Source organism: Eublepharis macularius, chromosome 1, assembly GCF_028583425.1.
Source record: "Eublepharis macularius isolate TG4126 chromosome 1, MPM_Emac_v1.0, whole genome shotgun sequence".
In the NCBI taxonomy this organism is placed as follows: Eukaryota; Metazoa; Chordata; class Lepidosauria; order Squamata; family Eublepharidae; genus Eublepharis; species Eublepharis macularius.
In genome coordinates, this window is record NC_072790.1 from 107,458,895 (window position 1) to 107,481,195 (window position 22,301).

At 40.4% G+C, this 22,301-nt stretch overlaps 1 protein-coding gene across 1 annotated transcript; it reads left to right on the forward strand.

Moving 5' to 3' along the window:
* Nucleotides 1-413: 413 nt before the first annotated feature.
* Nucleotides 414-12,691, forward strand: GJA1 (gap junction protein alpha 1). Its single transcript, XM_054989792.1, has 2 exons — nucleotides 414-634; nucleotides 9,274-12,691. The coding sequence occupies exon 2, from the start codon at nucleotides 9,290-9,292 to the stop codon at nucleotides 10,436-10,438; it is 1,149 nt and encodes a 382-aa protein (XP_054845767.1). The 5' UTR covers nucleotides 414-634; nucleotides 9,274-9,289; the 3' UTR covers nucleotides 10,439-12,691.
* The last annotated feature ends 9,610 nt before the right edge of the window (nucleotides 12,692-22,301 follow it).

A 22,301-nucleotide genomic window follows, 5' to 3' on the forward strand; every position in this document is an offset into this window, starting at 1 on the left:
TACTCTTTCTGGTGATCCCCAGATGGCCCTTTGATAGAAACTTTGCAGCCAATCAACATCGGCTCATCATCACCAGCCCATGACAAGTTAATGAGTATGACACTGATAAACCACGTTCCTTTAGAAAGTAGTATTTCATACAGTTAATGACTGTGTCGCAAGGCATCTCTGGATACATTCCCATTCAGGACTCTTTCATGTGTCCCCCATTTTTAAAGTTATGTGCTTACATCAGCCACTTCGATGCTCAGAACTTTCTGCCTCTCCCCTTCTTCCATACCGTCTGCTACTTCGGTGTCCTCTCCGTCTCTCCTCCTCCCTCCTTGGCAGCCCCTCCCCTCACCCCTCCTTTTCCCCTCCTCCCTCACAGTTAGTGGCTTGAAAACTTTTAAAAAGCTCTCACAGTGCTTCAAGTTAGAAAAAAGAAGAAATCTTTTCTTAAAAAAAAAAACCGAGGTCTCAGCACTTTTCGTTCAGGAAAGTGGGAAGGAAGGACACACGAAAACAAAGGAGCACAAGAGTTTTAAAGTTTAAATAGGCAGGTCTGGGCGCCTGAAGTAGTTCTTGCATTTGAGTTTTAACCCTCTGAGGATCTGAAGCACTTGTTTTACTTTCTTCACGGCTGACTAGTAAGGTAAGGACGGGAATTTTCTCCACTTTTGAGTTAGTTCCAAGTAAATCTTCTCAGAAGTCTGTGGTTACATCTAACTTAAAAAAAGTTTCCCAGTCACAACTATTGTTAGTAAAAAGATGTCATGTTGCTTCTTGTACAATTTAAATATATCTTCAGGAAATTTCATTCTTCAGCTGTTTGAGTTGCTTAGCTTCCACACTAGGTTTTCATTTCCTTTACCAAGCAAGCTTGTTTAATTGAAGTCCTTAAAAAAAAAAAAGACTTCTTTTTCTCTAGGAAAAAATGTCCAGCTTTAGGAACAGCTAGGAACAATATGTTGGAATCTCTCACTTTGAAAAAGCCATGAATACAAACACACATGTTGCTTTCATATGGAAATCTTGACTGGTGTTTAATAGTTTGTACAAAGCAAAATCCTTAATGAGTGGCTTTGTTCAAATGCTGCTTCTGCTGCTCTTGCTACTAATCGGGTGACTTTCACGTGGCCCTTCTGAACTTTTTTACTCCTTTTTTGATCATGGATCCAGGCCTTTGTTAGCAATTTTTAAGCCTCTCTCTGTTCAGTTATCCTGCTTTAGCAACCCCAGATGTCGCTTGTGCAGCATGAAAGAATCTTATGCCTCTCACCATGCTTACAATGCCTGTAAAAACTTAGTGTTGCTTGTTGGCTGAGTTTGACTAACTTTCAGTTCTGTCTGTGTCAGTCTATGATTCCTACTAATTTGAAAACCATAGTTTAGGTCTGGAAAGCTGGTTTTCTTTTGAAAGCACTGGAGAGTCTCTCAGATCCATTTATTGATCCTTTATAGTTAGTGTTGTCTAAAGCTCTAGCCAGAAACTAAAGTGGAAAGAATAGAGGGAATGCTGGATTATTCAGTGGGAATTTTTTTTTTGAAGAAACATGCTTTCTTTTTATTGGACTACCTTAATGTTTCGAGCCCAGTTTCACCTTTTACACAGGTTTTGTTCCAGTATGCTTGGCTACTCCTGCAGCCTGAAGTACAAAGTTTTAGAAACACAGGAATATTCATAGAGAGCTTTGCTAAAGCCAACAAGGTCAGCCAGTGGAAGAACATATCTCTCTGATTTCAGCATGTGTTGGGGATGGCTTGCTCTGATCTTTCTTTCACCCATGTTAACATCTGGACTTCTGAAGCCTCCAGACTTTGAAATGTTTACTGTGGTGTTTGGTGGAAAAAAGAACCCTTCAAAGTTAAACACTGGCACTGACCCATGGTGCCTATCTAGAATACCAATAGGAGAAGAGTGAACAGACAGAGTTCAAATGGGGAAAGGAAAAAATGCAGTGGAATTGATCTATACCAAAATTAAGTGCACACTATACCATCCGTGGAAAAAAGCATGTAGAACAATCATTATTAATCTTTATAGCACTCCCACATGCAAAAATACTTTACAATTTTTATCTCATCCCCCCTCTTGAAAAATTCCATTTTAAGATGAGGAAGCAAGACTTAAATCACTTTGTTCAAGGCAGAGCAAGGAAGTGAGGTTTGGAGCCTAACTAAATTGTATCTAAAGATTGTTTAATAACAAGTAGCTTTTACGATTGATGAGATACTTTTTTACTAAATGAACCTAAGAATTGCAGCAGCTGTAAGTTCCACAAAGTTCAATGCTTTACTTAGAATTACTTCTGAGTAAACATGCACAGGATCAAGCTATAGGTCAAACAACTCAAAACTCCAGCAGACAATAATTCCTGTACCTGTCTTGCAAAGTAAGCTGTGCTTGGTCTTACACCCAAATGCTTGTTGGGGTTGAGCAGAAAAGCCTTTGCACAGATGATATTTTCTTGTTGCTGAGTACTACTTGCTGACTGAACAAATAATATTTTCCCTCTGAAGCATGCTTAAACTAGTCTTTCTGCTACACTCTGCAGGCATTTAAGTGCTGTTAATTGGCCTCCATGTTGACTTGGCTTCAGGTTCTAATTGCAGTAGTTTTTTCTGCTTTTTCTTTGCATTTGACTTATCCTTGCTTACGACAAGCTGTATGTTTATGTCATTGTCTTACTTTAAAGGACAGGACTGTCAATCTTACTATTTTGTAAAAATTCATAAAGTAAAGCTAGTACTCAACTATGACAAACATTGTTTAGAGCTCAAGGCTTGGGCATTCAGCTAGAGGAAGGAGTTCATCTTCTCCATTTCCCCATACTGATCCAGGCTCAGTTTCAGTCTCTTTACAATTTTGGTTCTTCTCTCCTCTCAGTGAAATTGAATTCACAGCCTTGCCAGATAGCACTAAAGGTTCTTGAAAGGACTTTTCAGTTAAAAAGCAATGTTGCATTTTTTTAAAAAGCAAGGAAACCAAGTAACAGTTTCAGGTGGGTAACCATGTTGATCTGTAGAAGAAGAGCAGGATTAGAGTCCAGTAGCACCAAGACCAACAGGATTCCCAGGGCATAAGCTTTCAAGAGTCAAAACTCCATCAGAGGAAGTGAGCTTTGAGTCTCACTAGCTTATACCATGGAAATCTTGTTGGCCTTTAAGGTACTACTGGACTTGAGTCTTGGCAAATAACAGTATATTTAAGATGTTCCTTCTTGCGTACAGCTGAAATTCCCTGCCATTTTTTCCTTAAGAAACTTGTCTCATGACAAGACTTTTTGCTTCACACCTAAATCTGTCCCAGCCCTAAATCATCTACTAATTCTTCTTCTGACATGCTATATATTATACATTTGTAATTTTCAGGAAAATATCCACACAGACACATGCTTGAATATTGCTCAGATTCTGACAAGAAGCTGTTTTTAAACTCTAGTTTCACAGGCTTTTCCTTCAGGCATTTGTGAACCCGACAGTTAGCTAAATTTTTTTGGCCTAATTGCAATAGGCACATATGACTCCACAATACAATCCCAGAGGTTTATGGCAAATGCTTACATATAACATTCTGACATAGCACTCTATAACCTTCTGATATAACACAGACACACTGGTGTAGCGGGCTACCTAGAAAACATGAGCCTTATAACACATGGCACAGCTTTCTTTTTAAAATACTCTATTTTGCCAGTTGTGACTTTCCCAGTTTTTTCCTGCATATGGTCATCTAAAAATGCTAACAAAATAATGCTGTTATTGCTTGTGCCCATGTCTGATCAAGACCGACTGTGAAGGACAGCACCATTGGCTGTTTTATCATACCTGATCCCTACGGATCATTTATACAGGGTGTTTTAGAAGTCAGACATGACAATTCCACCTACTTGAATGTGTACTCACTTCTACATTTGTCTACCATTGTAGCATCCTTGCATCAGAAACAGGAAGATACACAAGGATGTGTTGCATAAGCTATATAGCCTGCTGTAGCTTACATCACTTTTCTTTGCCCACCTAATAGATGGGATAACTGGTACTGCCAATTGAGTAAAGAACTGCCTGAACATTCAGTTTGGCATTTTCACATCTGAAACAATCTAAACTGATCCCCTGGGAGCCTCTCCTCGCATCACACAGGGAATAGTCCAGGGTTAGAAGTGTTTGTGCTGGGCTTGTTGAAATAACAGTTTTCTCAGATGGGAAAAGAGCGTTGCATTTTTCATAGACAATTCTTTCATTCCTTTTTGGGTAAACCAGAGCATTGAACCTGAAGTACAGGGAACTTCTGTAGAAACCCATGCCAAATCTTTTTTGCCCACTGGCAGCACTACAAACACTAACAGCAACACCCTACCTCATACATTGCTGTAAGATTGGTTCCCATCATTATTTGTTTTTGAAAACAAATAGATCCCTAAATTGTAGTCATGTTTATTTGGAAATAGCCACGTCCCATTGGTTATTTGGAAGGTCTCTTCCAAACAAGTAACTAAATTCTGAGGGCATTTTCACACAGAAAATATAAATGTGAAAATAGTTGAAAGCTTGCTTTGACCACATATAAGTGATTAAGCTAGGGCGTACCAGCCATGACACTAGTGCAATGATACAAAACATGACTTTGTGCCCGTATTGGAGTAAAAATACATCAGCATCATAGATTCAACTTCATACATTTGCCAACTTTAATGCTGACGTTCAGGATTTTTTTAAACATTCAACTTTCTACAGAGGCTATGAGGGATTTTATTTTTATTTAGTAGAACAAGACACATACAAAAATCACTCCAGCCATCATACTGTTTTAAATCAATTTTATGGAAACAAAACTATCATGGTAAAAAAGTTCTCTGTAATTTCCCTGAATCTAGTGGCAACATGTTATTAAAATCAATACAACCCATTCAAATCTATTGAACTTCTTTTATGGCTTAAGAAGCAAAGCAGTCAAACAAGCTGTGCATTACAAACATGTAGTTTTACTCAAAAGTAAATCCTACTATATTTTTGGCACTTACTTCTTGGTAAACAGGCACAGAATTTCAGCTGTTCTCCCAAGAAAGCAGTCATAAAGACTGCCGCCTGAGTTTTCTGTCCTGTTCTATTGGTTGTCAACCAGCTGTACTTATAATATTTCTCTAATAGAAATATTTCCAAGGTCAACAAAATATATTTATGGAGAAAAAAGAACCATACATGATTTAAGTAGCACAGTCTTTGTCCAGATATTGTATAATGTTTGACTGTAGCTGAGGGACATTATTTAAATATAGTTATATGGAATTAAGATGTGCTTTTTTTTCACTCAAAGACTGCATACATAAAGAAGCTGCCACTCATCAAATGTTGTAAAATCATTTGACATTATTTTGAATGTGAAAAAATATTGCATTTCAGCTGCAAGTCATTGAGAGCTGAGTGGTAAGGAGATGTCCAGTCATGATGAGTATGCTTATGAGTCATTCCTAAGTCACATTGATTTCCATGACATATGCATTCAAACAGCCTGATTCTCGGTCATTAAAGCATACTTATTCAGATATTCCTGAAAATGAAGAGAATTATTGCCAAGTGTCCATGTTTTGCACAGAAGTGTCAGCACAGGGCCTCATATAGTATGTGGGCATATATGGTGGGGAGTATGGTTGCGAACCTCCAAGTGGTGGCTGGAGATCTCCCAGAATTACCACTGATCTCCTGGAGATAATGGCTGTTCTTGAAGATGGACTCCAGGGTATTATGCCCCATTGTGGTCCTTCGCTTCTCCAAACTTTGCCTTCCCCAGGTTCTACCCTCCCCCCAAATGTCCAGAAATCCAGAGTTGGCAACTCTAGTGGAGAAGGCAACCCACCTCCCTCCCAGAATATTAGAAGGGGTTTTTTTAATGGAGATGTGGGCATATTAAGTTACTGTATTTGAGGGTTTTGAAAGAAGTGGATTGTAAATAACATAAACAAATACATAGAGTGTATAAAATGAACATTCTTTTCCTTGGGTTTAAATACTGAAAATTAGTGGAGTGCCTGTGTGTTATGCTCCCACTTAGGCATACTGAGAAGTAGCACGAGACTCTCTTAAAATCTAGTTTTAAAAAAAAGGTGCTGGGCTCATTTCAAATATTTTCTAAATGTATTTAAGTTCACTGTATTAGTTTATTTCCCTGATATCATAAAATATTGACATTCAAATAGACGCATATTGCTGAAAGAAAGAAATAGTATCCCTGGTTTCTTTAAAATAATATTTCTAACAGTTGTCTGCTGTGCACTGATAGAACTAAGAATGCCTTACTTGAGTAACTTTTTAAAAAATGTTTGTTTCTTAGAACTGAGTGAATAATTCAAGCAAGGAATTCTTCCTCCTGAAATAAATATAGCTGAGAGATAATGAATTCTGCCTACTAGAACAAATTTAAAAAATGATGCTAAATTGAAAAGAAATATTGCTGACATGGAATTAAACGATAAGGGTTGGTGTATATCTCCCTATATTAATGGAACAGAGTGGAATGTAATTAAAAGCAAATAATCTAAAACTCCTCAGGAATAGTACTTCTTTTGTTTTCAATCATACTTTCAATCTGAAATAACATTATACTGTAAAGAAATCCACTGAGCCTTGAGGGAATTTTAATAATGGCATATTTTAAAATCATCAGCAAAGTAGTTAATGAAATCAAGAAGCTATTACTTGAGAGGGAAGGGTTTTTTTCCTTCCTCAGATAGAGAACAGATAAAGGTAGCCTTTCAAAGTCTTCCATAACTTTTCTATTTCATTCCTTGTAGCTTTAAAATCTACTTGACATTCACATATGCTTTTATCTTGCAATAACAATCCACATGTGGAAACTTCCATACATTAATTGTCCTTTTTATGTAACCCTACAAGCACATAATGGTGTGCTGGTGGTGTGTGTGTGTGTGTGTGCGTGCATGCGTGTGTGCATGACTTTTAGCACCCCAAGTTACAATCTAACATCTCCACTTATCTAGAGAGGGAATGTTCTGATATCAGGCACACTCTTTTTCTCACTCCCTCAAGAGGAAGTAAATACATTCAAAGCCAAAAAAATACCAACTATATATGTTGGCAGGGGGATACTCAACATGCAACTATATGCACATAGCACAGTGCTACATATTAGGGTCTCTGGGCTGGATCCATAGTCTTTATCAGACTCCACAATCCAAAAAAAACACTTTGCTGTTCTCACAGTCATACTTTGGGACCATAGCTTGGTAGAAGAACATAGGGATTTCACGAAGAATGTATATTTCTCAATCTCCAGGTGAGGCCTAGAGATCTCCCAGTATTACAACTATTCTCTAGATGACAAAGATCTGTTCCCCTACAGAAAATAGCTGCTTTGGAGGGTGGCCACTATGGCATTATACCCCACTGAGGTCCTTGTCCTCTGCAATCCCCGCCATACCTAGCCTCTACCCCCAAACCTCTTCAAATCTCACAACCTGGAGGTGGCAAACCTAGAGGCCCAAGTTTCCATCCCTGGGATCTCATGCAGCAGGACTTTAAAAGAATTCGGCCTGAGTACAGATATTCAGCATCAAATGGCAGGTTTATAGAGACTTCCAGACAAATGTGGTTTTCTTTTCATTCTAATGCCTAATGCTCAAGTGGTATTAAGAGTAACTTCAAAATCGAAGAATAGCTACCATTTTCCTGGTTACTATAAGACGTGATGTGTTTAGCACAATTCACTGTATCTTATTTTCAGTTCCCAATTTGGGAATAATACTAGCCTGCCACAGAACTATTGAAAAGCAATCCTTTGGGCAAGGGGAAGGCAATTCTCCTTGGAAGGAGAATCCTTTTGGGAAGGGTAAGGCAAATATTTGAATGCATAGTTAAAATATGATTTTATATATCTAAAAGATAGCTTTTGATTGAAGTCTGGAACAGAAAAACCAATGATGGACTGATACGTACCTAAACATTTTCTAGTGGTTATTCTAAACTTGTTTTCTGGATGCAACTACAAGATTTATCTTCATAGAAATTTTACCTTTCAAAGATTTATCTTCATAGAAATTTTACCTTTCAAAGTCTCCAAGTTCTCATACTGGCACTTCACACTCATTTTAACTAGCATTTAGATAGGGTTGCCAGGGACCTGGAGTCCCTCGACGGGAGATCCCCAGTTCCCTGGATTCTACCGGCAGGGGAATAGAAGCCATCACTTACCCTGTGCTTCCTTCTTCACGCGCTCCCAGCTTGCATGATGACATCACTTCCCGGAGTGACATAATCACATGAGGGTCAAAGGACGCCCCTAGGTCAGAGGTGCCCTTGTCCTCACCGGTGTGGGCTGCTCTCGCCACAGCCATGGCCCGCTCTTGCTGCCACTGCCCGCTCTCATTTGGCACAAAGGGATATGGTGGCAGCAGCGAGAGCAGGGGGTGGCAGCAATGAGAGCAGCCTGCTCTTCCCGCCACTGCTGCCACCCGCTCCTGCTCCTGCTCCTGCTGCCAGCTCTCATGGTGTGGGAGCGTATTACCCACCCGAGCGCATGCTGCACTGTCCAGGGAGGGGGCGCCCCAGGGAGCACGCCCCCTGCTAGCCAAGTAAGTGGGAAGGGGGGGAAGGGGGGGATCGGGGGATCCCCTGCCCCAGGTGGGGGAATGGGAACCCTACATTTAGCTTAGTAGCCTTTCTTCCTTCTACACAATGTGTGTATGTTTTGAAAAACACAAACAAAATCTTTGACATTTGTATAAGCTGAAATTGAAAGCTCTGTAGGATCTAAAAGTCCCCAAATTTGAGGGCTCATGCTCCAATTTGTGATCCCAGTAGACATTTTGAGGTCACTATATTCTGGAAGTTGAAGAAAGTTTGCTTGCTAAAAGCATTCTGGCCATGATATTTATTGTATTTAAAATAATTTGTTTTCACAAGGATTTTACAATGTGGCAATATACTGTGTCCCACCCAACATCTAGTTATCTCAGTTCATTATATGATGGAGAAGAATTATGTAGTAAGTACTTACTTACCACCAAGAAGTACTGTAGTAAGTACTTACTGCCAAGAAAGAAATGTCTCAATCCCTAATAGTCATATTTTTAACAAGACCCAGGAATGTGTGCTTAGGTTGAAGTCATATCTATGAATATGGTAGCATTTTTACCTAACAACAGTTAATACAATTAAATGCAATAGTATCTTGCAGTTCATTTGTTAGGTGTGATCATTCATTATTTCCTTTTCAGAACACAATTGTGCAGGACAGTCATCAGTACTTCATCTGTTTTTCTTGTGTATTTGTAGGTAGCAGCCAGTGAAGATGGGGGACTGGAGCGCTTTAGGAAGGCTTCTTGACAAAGTCCAAGCCTATTCTACAGCAGGAGGGAAGGTGTGGCTGTCTGTCCTTTTCATTTTCAGGATCTTGCTACTAGGAACAGCAGTGGAGTCTGCCTGGGGAGATGAGCAATCAGCGTTCAGATGCAACACCCAGCAGCCTGGTTGTGAAAATGTTTGCTATGACAAATCCTTTCCAATCTCTCATGTGCGGTTCTGGGTTCTGCAGTTTATTTTTGTGTCTGTGCCAACCCTCCTGTACTTGGCACATGTGTTCTATGTGATGAGGAAAGAAGAAAAACTTAACAGGAAGGAAGAAGAGCTTAAGCTTGTCCAAAGTGAGGGTGTTAATGTAGATATGCACCTCAAACAAATAGAAATTAAGAAATTCAAGTATGGAATTGAAGTACATGGCAAGGTTAAAATGCGAGGAGGACTGCTCCGCACCTACATCATTAGCATCATCTTCAAATCTATATTTGAGGTGGCTTTCTTGCTCATACAGTGGTACATCTATGGGTTTACCCTGCAAGCCATTTATACTTGTGAACGAGTGCCATGCCCGCACAAGGTGGATTGCTTCCTCTCCCGTCCCACAGAGAAAACAATCTTCATTATCTTCATGCTGGTGGTGTCTTTAGTCTCGCTTTCCTTGAACATCATTGAAATTTTTTATGTCACCTTCAAGAGCGTTAAGGATCGCATGAAGACAAAAAATGATCCTTTTTCTCCTAACAGTGGGTTGAGTCCCTCTAAGGAATGTGGATCCCCCAAATATGCCTATTTCAATGGTTGCTCCTCTCCAACGGCCCCTTTATCACCCATGTCTCCACCAGGATATAAACTTGTTACTGGAGACAGGAACAATTCCTCTTCTTGTCGTAACTACAACAAGCAAGCCAGTGAACAAAACTGGGCAAATTACAGTGCTGAGCAGAACAGGATTGGACAGGCTGGGAGCACCATCTCCAACTCGCATGCTCAGCCATTTGAATTTGCCGATGATCCTCAGAACAGTAAAAAAATGGGTTCTGGGCATGAGCTACAACCTCTCACTGTTGTTGACCAAAGGCCTCCAAGCAGAGCCAGTAGTCGAGCAAGCAGCAGACCTCGACCTGATGATCTGGAGATCTAACCCTTTGTAGCCACAGTACTTATCACAACTATGAAATGCATTAGAAGATGCACATACAGTTTTCATGCAGTTCCATTGGAGGTGGTACTTCAACAGTCTCAGTGATGAGATCTTAACAAACACAAAAACTTGGGGAATTTTTTTAAAGTGGGAAGCTTTGGTAGTGTGGGGAAGTACATCACATTTTGGTATTTAAAGTAGCTGATTTTAAAAAATGTAAATGCTAATTTTTTTAAAAAAAACTTAATCAACACTACATTAGGGGGATTTGGGTTTATTATTTGCTTTAGAAAGATTATAAATGAGTGGGTATGTATGGGTTTATAATATGCTGATTTTTCTAAAGAAATTTGGGGTTTTTTTTTATTATACTAAAACCAAAAGTTAAACTGATTTTTTTAATCACGATGCAATGGTATTCTTTCACAAAAAATGACAGTCTTACATTAGATTCTGATCATTTTCCTATTAGAACATTCCATTATTAAAATTTGCACTTTGAAGGAAAACTTCCTGGTATGGCCTGGTCAGTGTCTATACAATTATGCAAGTCTGTTTCCTTGGAATCAGTCAACTACATTTCAGACAAGGGCCCATCGCAACATTCTTTGGCCATGTTCTTCTTATGATTGAACAGATCTAGTTTGGGGTGCAGGGTGGAGTTCTTGGTCTTGTGCCATTCTCTTGCACCTCAACATCCTGTTCATCCCACACAGCCTTCAATGATGGCTAGGAAACAGTGTCAGGTAGGGTGTGGACAATCAAGTCATTTCATTGAATGCTATCACCTAGACTGTTTATCTGTCCACATTTAATTCCCATTATTATCAGCGGGATTTGAGCAGTGTGGTTGGAATTATAGTCACTGGGTGCAATTCAGGATCATTAAATTTGGTAGGAATTTCAACTTCAGTGGTTCATGGATTACTTACTCCTAGAGCCCCTTGTGCATTGGGATGCATGCACAGAGCTTGGTCCATATAATTTACTTCAGTACTTCAAAAAGGGTAGAGCTTTGCCTCCACAGGAGTATTGAAGTGAATGAAGCACCCACTGTGTAGAACGAACATTGTGCTTAAACTTGGATGCCGATATCTATGGCACATTATTAGATGAGGCCAAGTGTATGGATTTGTGTGTTACTTTAAGGGGCAGATATACAATGAGTGGAGAAGATATTCATGAATAGTTTAATGCTCACATAAATATGCTCACAAATAATTATGCATTTATGCGTCATCATGATGTTTACATTAAATGATTCCAGTAAATATACCTGATGCCCATTTTAACAATTGAGACCACACTTTTTGTATGTTCTATAGCAGATGCTGTACATTTCTTAATATGAATACCATTATAAGATCCTGAAAATTTTGAAAAAAATTCCTATCAATTAAACAAAAAACCCTAGTATTGCTTGATTAAGATTTGTGAGAAAAATCACATTCTTTGGCATTTATGAATAATTTTCTTTCATAAAATTAAGAAGCAGGGAATCTACTAAGTTCCCTAGTCTATTTCTCTGACTTGTAATAACTTATGCTTGAATAACATAAATTGTAGTACTGTGTGTGGGGGGGGGGGGTGTTGATGTTAGCCTGCCAATAATGTGAGAGACGGGGTAAATTTACACAATCATGTTTATCCAGTAGTGATTGCAGTTATCACATGGTTGCTCAAGGGTATCAAATGACTATTGTGGATTATAGATCATAGACGGAGAAGCGGGGAAAAGGCCTTTGATAAGTGCATTCTCAGAGGATTGTGTGAATAGAACCTTAGAACAACTGCTTTGAGCTGTACTAATAATACATGTTTATGTCAGTTTTACAGTAGCAAGCACTTCTTAAGAGTTGTTCACATACAAGTCAGTACAACTGAAACATGATGGTTTAATTCAGTTTTGATATTTCATTCCCTCTCATTGACAGTTTTGATATTTGCACATTAATTTTTTGGGGAAGTGCAAGTGAGAACAAATCTAATTTATTTGAAAAATATGCTAAGGAAATATACTTTTGTTGTTGTTCAACCTCTCTGCCTTTTGCTTCAACACAGTTCAACCAACACAACAGCCTGGCTTCATTTTACAGCAACACAGATTTATGGGTTTCTATATTATGTTATACCAAGTCATGTGACATTCCATGTTAAAACCATGTCAGGTTCATTGATTGCTTGTATACTGCCATAGTCCATCGGATTACTTTGTCTGGAGAACCAACTTTAGTCAATAAAGTTTTAATTTAGTATAAATCAGTTTGCCAATAGTCTGTGTGTCTATATAACTTTGCCACTAGACATGGGCATGAACAGGAAAGAAACCCGAACACGTGTTCATTGTTCGTTGCCATCCACGAACAATGAACAACCAATACTGACAAACATGATCCTGTCATGAACATGTTCGTTGTTCGTGGGGGCCTGCAGGCTCTCCTCCAGCCATCAACATCCCTACTGCATCACTCCCAGAAACCCTACCTGAGCAGGCAGCAGGAAATGTACCAATAATAAATAATAGCTTGGCCCCAGAGCCTGGCAGCAGCCCTGGAACCTGAAGGGGTAGATCCCTATCCCACCACACACAATCCTGTCTCTCTAACAGCAGCTGTCTCTCCCTGAAAGCCAGAGCTGGGAGCCCCCCTCCCCCTTGGTCTTTTCCTCTTGTAACAAATTTGGAGCTCCAGTCCACACTTGGAAGGAAGACCTGCCTATCAAGCTAAATTAGGCTTAGATTGGGGTTTCCAGGGCAACAGCAGAAGTTCAGACAGAGTTCAGACAATCCTTGCCTGAGCTGCCATGAGAATTGATTGCAGGTGCCAGACTGTCTGGCTTGGTGAACAGCAATGAACAATGCTTGCAACAACTACCTGTTTGTTTAGAATGCGGCCTCATGAACAGCTTGTTCACAAACAGCAGATTGGGCTGTTTGTGGGTTTTTTAGTTCGTATTGCTGTTCGTGCCCATCTCTATTCACCACCATAGTATTAAAAAAACCCAACAACTTAGGCTGTTGCATCAGTGGCATTCCTTGTGCTATAGAAGCATGAAATGTGACTTGTAGTGCCCAGCAGAAGCCAATGACTGTGGAGTAGGGCAGAGCTCTGTGGCACTGCGTTGTTTTTCTGGGAAGTTCTATACTCCTCAGTACAACCCGCCAAAGAAGCTTTGTGCAAGCCTCTATAGCCCATCTATATCAAAGTACAACATTGTGTCCATTCCCTTCTGCCCTTGGAGCATCACATATCCCCTTGCTAAGTACATTTGTGTCTCATATCAGTTTTTCGTGGGGGGAGGGGGGAGGCAGTTACAGTTTTAGGTTGTTGAGAGAAAACTTAGAGCAAGTTCTGATCTTAAGACTGATCTCCCTTTATGATCCTTATCAGGTCCTGTGCATCCTAGAATCAAAGAATTGCTTCATAGGATCAAGAAGATGACAAAATTTGAGCCTATACAGCAGTACTTCAGTTTGATATGTTCCAGTGTTACTTAATATTTTGAGCTGAGAAGTAATTATTCCATACCACAAGAGTGCTTAATATGACCAAGGGAACTTTTTTTCCTTTTCAGCAGGCAGAGCTCACACATTTTACTGATCTGGATAGTTTCCTAAACATCTCATTTTATTGTTCAGTTGTCTTTCTGTGGTTCATGATGATCTACATGCATCTATAAACAGCAGATATTAGCACAGGTGTTTGCTACAGGTGGGCAGATGGGTAGAGTAGGTGTTTGCTATTGGTCCCACACTAGAAAACATCTGATGGACCCACATTTTTAATTTGCACGTCCACCAAATCATTTGTCCCTCCTTCGAAATGCATTGTGGATTCAAGAGCCCTCATGTTTTCTTCAGACATAGCAGGTTCTGGTGACTGCAGCAGTTTCTTCAGTGCACCTCTGTAGCAGCCTCCAACAGCTTAGCCCATGGCTACTTGAGTACAGGGTCCTTTAAACCTAGCACCTGTATGAATGGTTACTCCAACTGGGTCTCAAGAGTTATACGACTTTGCTAGTCTTTATTATCTATGTAATAAACGTATAAATATCTATTCTATTATTGCACTGTTAAGGTTTATTTTGCACTAAAATGTGTGTTAGTAAGTTTACGTGGGTATTTTTTTGCTGTTGTAGCCCATGGTGGGAGAAGAGATCTCTGTAGCACAAGGCCTGCTACATTTAAGAATTTTCTGTAACTAAACATGTTTGTAACTGATTCTAGTAAGTTTTCAGAGCAGTCTAGTTTAGTTTTACCTGTCAGAACCACAGGTTCAAATGTGGCAAAATTTGATAATATTTCTCATAAAGGAAAATCCTGCCTTAGAAAACTGCAATTCTGTCATTCCAGTTTTAAGCTCAAGAACAGTTGTATGCTGGTAAGTAAGGCAGTGCAGCAGTCAAATGTGACCCAATATCTTTACCAGCAAACATTGTAAGGTGATAGAAAAAGATAGGTTTGGTTAGATCAGCACAGTGTAGGGACAGGCCATGAAATACCAGCCACAGTCCTTCAGTGGGTAATCAGTGGAGAACTACAGTTTGAAGCTGAAGTGTCTTCTGCATCTGAACCACAGCTTCTCGCTATACTGAAGCGATAAAGTTTGTGTAAAACTGAATTGCATCTTCAACAACATGAATTGAACCTCAAGGTTGCTGCTTTTTCCTCATACCTTAACACTGCAGTATTGACCTATGCTATTTGGTTCTTTTTAGAGGGCAATTTTTCCCTTGTTCCAAGCTATCAAATACAAAGTTAAAGCAATCTTTTCAAAGATGTTGGTGCCAAGCTGTTCCCTTTCAAAACTCTCTACCCTTTCAAAACTCTCTAGGTGTTCGGACAACTGAATTAGCAGAAGTGATGTGGATGGGGTTGGTAGTGTTAGTTATAGGAAAGGTTCCCGCCCTCAGGATAGGGACTGTTGAAGTTTGGGCGCGAAGGAGCTGGGTTTTGGGGGGGGGGGTGAAGAGGAGAAGTTAGGTTTAAGCTAGACAGAACAAAGAATGAAATCATCCCAGTTCCCAAGAAGGATACATTTCGAGCTGGCAGCAGCCGACCTTCAAGGACACTTGTTGGAGGCAGTGGGGAAAGAGAAAGTAAATACTTTCAAGATGACCTACTGCCGTAACACCAATAAGAATCTTCTCATTCCCTTAGAGGACAAGTACATGACACAGAATACATTCATGGCAGATGTGCACACAGGTATATATGATATATATCTTCTGCAATTATTGTGTATTTTGTACTTGGGTCACCATACTTGGGTACAAAAGCTACACTTGCCCTAAAATGGTTAGGAAAGAGGATCTCTTTTTGACTCAGTCAATGCAAAAGCTCTTACATTAATTATTACTTGCTACTGGCAGGACCAGAAAAAAAGTAGTAGTGTATGGGAAATCCTTCACTTTGGAGAGGTGCCATGGCCCATGCAAACTGCCCTAACTTGCCTATGGATTAGCCTTCCATGCTGTAGTCTCCAGATCAAGGGTCTGGAAGGTTAAGTTTTGGACAACTATTGTATAGCTCTGATCCCTTTTTCTGCTTACTAGTCAAAGTGATGACTCACTATATTATTTCTTATGCCTAGATTCTGCCTCTCTTAACAACTAGGTGCAAATTCCTTTCTACTAGTGAATTACTGAGAGAAACTGAATTACTGAGATAAATTGTTCCTCATGAAATATATTCTATTGATAGAAGTGACAGGGGTATCAAATATTCAACATTTACCTGCTGAATGAACTTGTAATTTGCTTTTAAGTGGTTAAACAGATAAACAGTGGTTAAACAGATAAACTGCTATATGAACATTAAAGGAATGTACAAGTATGGAAGTACAGCAAAACATGCCACCCCAATTTATTTAGTTCATAGTTTTATCTGAGTTTCAGAAAAGAAAAAACATGGAACACACTTTCATCACCACACAATTCACTTTTATTGGTCATTTGTAGTCCACCTTTCTCACTGGGATGTTGGATTACCCAGATTAAGTCAATGCAGTCAACAAGATGAGACATCCAATAACCAATTCAATAGGGTTGGGATTGTAGAAATCTGGAATAAACCAAAAATCTGAAAACAGGGCTGAAGCAAAGCATAAGGATTAACACAACATGTTAAACAACGTAAAATTACGTTGTAGGATCCTAGTTAAAGCAACAGGCAATATGAGCTAAACACAGTAGTGTACACAGTCCCTAATCTCTTACCCAAATAACTTTCTGAACCATTTTTTTAACAGTACAGTCCTATTACTACATACCCTTGAATAATTCAATTTTGCATAGGTTGTGGAAAACCTGGAAAGTGGGAGCAATAACATCACACAGCAACCATATTTTATTAATGTCTCCAGGAATGTGTGGATGAGAGGGTTGAGAATCATCTATGTGGTTATCCAGGATAAAGTATTTGACAATAACCAGGGCTTTTCTTCAGCAGGAATGCGGTGGAACAGAGTTCCAGCACCTCTTGAAAATGGTCACATGGCCGGTGGCCCCACCCCCTAATCTCCAGACAGAGGGGAGTTTAGATTGCCCTCCATGCCATGGCACATCTCAATGTCTCAATGTTAAAAATGTCTTTTAGGTTCACAGTCCATTCATTTTCAGTAATATTTTGAACCCTCTGAAAAGACTATGTGGTCAAACAGATGGTCTCTCTAGCCCATTTTCTAGCCGTCAGGAACTTCCAGTGCTGGTGGTTACTATTCAGGATGTCTATAGCAACATAATGTACTAACTGTCTGTTCTTTCCTTCCAGTGTGGCAACTTAATATTCAGGGAACTATCACCAGCACCATCAGCCCCTTCAAGAAAATATATACCTTTACCAGATTGATGTATGACTTGTTATTGATAAGTTCTATCCATTGTCTAATCTTGCTACGGCAAATTACAGAACTATACTAAATATGTCCTTGCTCAAAACTCAGTCAGTCAGTCAGTCACTCTCTCTCTCTCTCTCTGACATAAAAGAAAGAAAATATTTTTAGTAGTTATAAAAAAAAAACAGGAAATGGCAAGGTCCTAAAAATGACAGTACTTGCTGAAACAAACACTTTCAGTCTCTGCTTCACCCTGAGTAACAGAGATTGCTTTATTTTTTTTTAAACAGCTGAAGTAGTTCGACTCAGAGGCAAAGCTGCTCTGAAATTGCCCATTCCAGCTGTTTAAATAACCCCACAATTTACTATCCTGTTCACAAATCATTGCTGGAGTAAATAAGCACAATAGTCAGATCTGTTAATGACACAATGTCAGCCTTTAGTGTGAACTTCCCTAGTTTTCATTTGTGCGTCATAAGCTCAGCCTGTTTCAATTTTTATGGCTGCCCATCGCCAAGGAAGCTTTCAAGTGCTAAGTGTTTTGAAGAATTTTGTCGGAGACTGAATCCCAACTAAAAGCCAAATAGCAATTATCTAATATGAGTAAAAATGTATTTTTTCATTTTATGTAAATCATAGGATCCACGCCCAGTTTAATCATTCCTCATTGTCTCTAGATTCTTTCTCTCAGATGCTTCATTCTGGAAATAACTATCCCACAATCCTTTGGAACAAGTAAACATGAAAAAGAATTATATGTTTTGTAAGGACAGTCTAACCAACTATTGTTCCATCTGAGGACAGCAGATACTATTTAAAGTCATAGAAGTGCCTTTATCCTTTGGTGCTGGTGTTAATCTTATTACCATCTTTCAATAGTAAAACAACAATGGATTTAGCATTAAACTACCAATGGTGATGGTGCTAGTAATTTGCTAGTGTGAAGAGAACTACAGAATTTTAGAAATGAAGAGATTCATAACATCAGCTAGTCCAAACCCTTGAATCCAACATTACTTTTAGCTATACTTACTCACAAGACTCTTCTCAAATGATCAGTGTAACATGTCAGTTATAGATGCAGAGGAGTTAGCCGTGTTAGTCTGTAGTAGCAAAATCAAAAAGAGTCCAGTAGCATCTTTAAGACTAACCAACTTTATTGTAGCATAAGCTTTCGAGAATCACAGGACTCTTTTTGACATGTCAGTTAGAAGCTCATGTTACCCAAATGGGAGGGATCTCCTTGTGAGTTTGGAGGGGTTGGCATACAAGGAGAAGCAGTGGGAGGGGGTAACTAGCACAATTTTCACCAACTAATACCAGGATCATTCCCTTAGAGAACTCGCTGAAGGAACCAGGCAGGTGTTCAACAGGAATGATTTTATTAAATGGGCAGTAAGCATAAACATACAAGAAAACATGCCCAACATATGCACAGAGCTAACTAGAAAACAGGGAAGAAGAGGGAGAGGAGTATAGGGTCAGGTGACAGTTACTGGTCTAGGAGCTAGAGGACATCTGTAGAGAGTAGTAGCTGGGCTACCAGTGCTTCACAGCAAGAAGAAGAAGGCTCAGACATACATCTGAGGGTGTGCATAGACTCCTGGGACCCACACACACACGGAGCACATGGCAGGGCAGTCCAATTGTACTGTGGAACATACTGTGGGGATGGATTGCATCTTCTGCCCCCAAACAATAGTTTAATGGCTGGTTCGAGTCCAGAGTAGAGATGGGAATGAACAGCAATACAAACTAAAAAAAAACCCCACAAACAGCCCAATCTGCTGTTTGTGAACAAGCTGTTCATGAGGCCCCATTCTAAACAAACAGGTGGTCGTCGCAAGCCTCGTTCATTGCTGTTCGTTACTGTTCCTCAAGCCAGACAGTCTGGCACCTACAATCAATTCCCTTGGCAACTTAGGCAGGGATTGTCTGAACTCTGTCTGAACTCATGCTGTTGCCCTGGAAACCCCAATCTACGCTCAATTTAGCTTGATAGGCAGGTCTTCCTTCCAAGTGTGGACTGGAGCTCCAAATTTGTTACCAGAGGAAAAGACCAAGGGGGAGGGGGGCTCCCAGCTCTGGCTTTCAGGGAGAGACAGCTGCTGTTAGAGAGACAGGGTGAATGCTTTGGAGCTTGAATTTTCTTTGTGTGTGGTGGGATAGGGATTTACCCCTTCAGGTTCCAGGGCTGGTGTCAGGCTCTGGGGCCAAGCTATTATTTATTATTGGTACATTTCCTGCTGCCTGCTCAGGTAGGGTTTCTGGGAGTGGTGCGGATCTTGATGGCTGGAGGAGAGCCTGCAGACCCCCATGAACAGCAAACAACGAACATGTTCGTGAACAGGATCATGTTCATCAATGTTCAACAAACAACGAACACCATGTTAGGTTTTTTTTTCTGTTGGTGGCCATGTCTAGTCCAGAGGTGAGACAGATAATAAGAAAAGGCTTGAATATACCTTCCTAGGTGTTACTAAAGATAAAGAAAAGTGATTGATGAACTGCAGTTTCTGGACTGGAAGGGCTATCAGATCCCTGAGTAGCCTTGATTAGGATGGTGGGTGAGGGAAGATCAGAAGAGTGTGGAGAAGATTTACTCAGGAACTTCTGGAAGACCTCTTTTGTCTTTATATTTTTGCACATCTCAGGGGTGTAGAGCTGCTAGCCAGTCCTGCCTCATGACTCACACTCCAGTGATTTCCCTTCCTGCTAGATTGGGAACTGTTCTGCCTAGCCAGTCAATGAGCCATGTGCTTGAAGCACATTAGCATGATGGTATGGCTGGACTGCTAACACTCATGGATATCCTCACTTCCAAAATGTTCATAATCTGGACATGGAATTTTGTAGTTTATAATGACTATAGAAGTTGCTAAGACTGAGGTAGTCAGTGTAATCCTAAAAAAGAGTTATCCCCTGAGCTTAGAAAGGATGGTACTACAGCTCATAAAACAGACTGTTCATGCAAGTTGCCATCTATGGATGAAAACAGATGCTGAACATAATATACAGTCACCTTTAAAATTAATTCCTCAGTGTCATATCCAAATAATTAAAGATGAAAGTGATGGTGATGAGCAAGCAGGAGCATGAATATTAGTCCCATGCTGCAGTCACTCCATTGGCTACCTCTCAGTTACTGGACTCAGTTCAAGATATTGGCTATCAACATATCTACGGGGCTGCCTCTCTCCCTATGTTCCTCCACGGCAGCTTTGCTCATCTGAACAAGGACTCCTGCAGGTGCCACCCTGCACATGGGCTGCCCAACCCTGTGCATTTTCTGTGGTGGCCCCCACCCTATGAAACAGCCTACCTGAGGAAGTCAGGACTAGAGATGGGCACGAACTGCATTACGAACCTCAAAAATCCACAAAAATGGCGATCGCGTGATCATGACCCGGCGGATCATGATCGGCCATGGCCAATGAACCAGCGGTAGGGAGAGGCCCAGTTGGGGCGTTTGGGCTCAGTTCGGGAAGCCAAACACTCAGGCGCCAGCAATCTATTCCCCTGGCAATGGAGCCAGGGGAATGCCTGAGCTCTGTCTGCCCTCCTTCTGTCACCCTGGAAACCCAAATGGAAGCCCAGCTTTCCTTGATCAGCAGGGCTTCCTTCCAACCATGGAGCTGCAAAGCAGTTACAAGTTGGGAGAAGACACCCAAGGGAGGGAGGGGGAAGGGGGTGTTCTGTAGCCATGGGCACTCCAACCTCATCCCTGCAAACCCGGATAGGCAGCTCTGACGGCCAAACACAGACCTCCTGTGTTGCTGAATGGGACCCATGCTTATAAATAGCCATGGTCATCCAGGCTGGGTTTTACTTTCTGCTAGCAGTGGAGTGGGACAGAGCTCTTGCTTGCCACTTTGGCCTCCACAAACCATGATCCGGTTCGGTTCGGCATTGGAAGATATTTTCGTTGCATTTCAGGAATTCAGGATCGTGGTCTGCACCGAACCACGATCCGCTGGTTCATTAATTTTTTTTGGTTCATGCCCATGTCTAGTCCAGACAGCCCCCACTCTCCTGGCTTTCTGCAAACAATGCAAAACTGAATTATTCAAGAGGGCTTTGTTACACAGATAGGAGGGCTCTTCTGTAGGGAGGCGGTTCAGATGCTTTACTACAGAGATAGGGACCACAAACTTCATTACTATGCTCTATATGTTGCCTTAAATATGAGTCTACTGGGTGGTTCTATGTTGATTAATGTCAGTCTTAGAATTTTTTGTACTGTGTTTCAGTATTTCTTCAACTCTGTATTGGATTTTTGCTGATGTTATATCCTTGTAAATTTGCATTTATATGCCCCATGGCATTGTTTATCGACATGTCCTTGATATTAACTGTACTAATCACACACTATGTAATCTGCCTTGAGTCTCAGTGAGAAAGGTGGACTATACATGACATTAAATAAATAAATAAAGGTTGAGGTTCTGGAATGTATAGCATTCCTTTTAATAGGATGCAATTATCTTTGGCTGTTAAGAGTTTGGATGCGTTGTTAGACCCCATTGTTTTTACAGAGAAAGAGGTCAATGCACTGGGTAAAAGAAGATAGTATAGTCAACTTTTTTCCTGTCAGCTTTCTTCACTGTCCAACTTTCACATCTATACATAGTAATGTGGAATTTTATAGTGTGGATTATCTTGATCCCAGGGACACATTTTTATCCTTAAGGATCTTTTCTAGTTCCCTCATGGCTGCCCTTCCAAGTCTCTCAGTGCAATCTTAAGGAGAGTTACTCCAGTCTAAGCCTATTGAAATCAATGGGCTTAGACTGGAGTAATTCTCCTTAGGATTGCTCTGTTTATCTCCTTCTGATTTCTTGGTTGCAGTCTCCCTTTTGGTCGATGATTGAGCCAAGGAATAGAAAATCTTTAACAATTTCCATTTCTTCATTTTCAGCCTCAGACACTACTGTACTCGAATCTTGCTGTTCTACTCTGAGTAACACAGCTACCCATCTGAAACTAAGTCATTGCAGTGGCTGCCTGTTTGTATCTGGGTCCAATTCCAA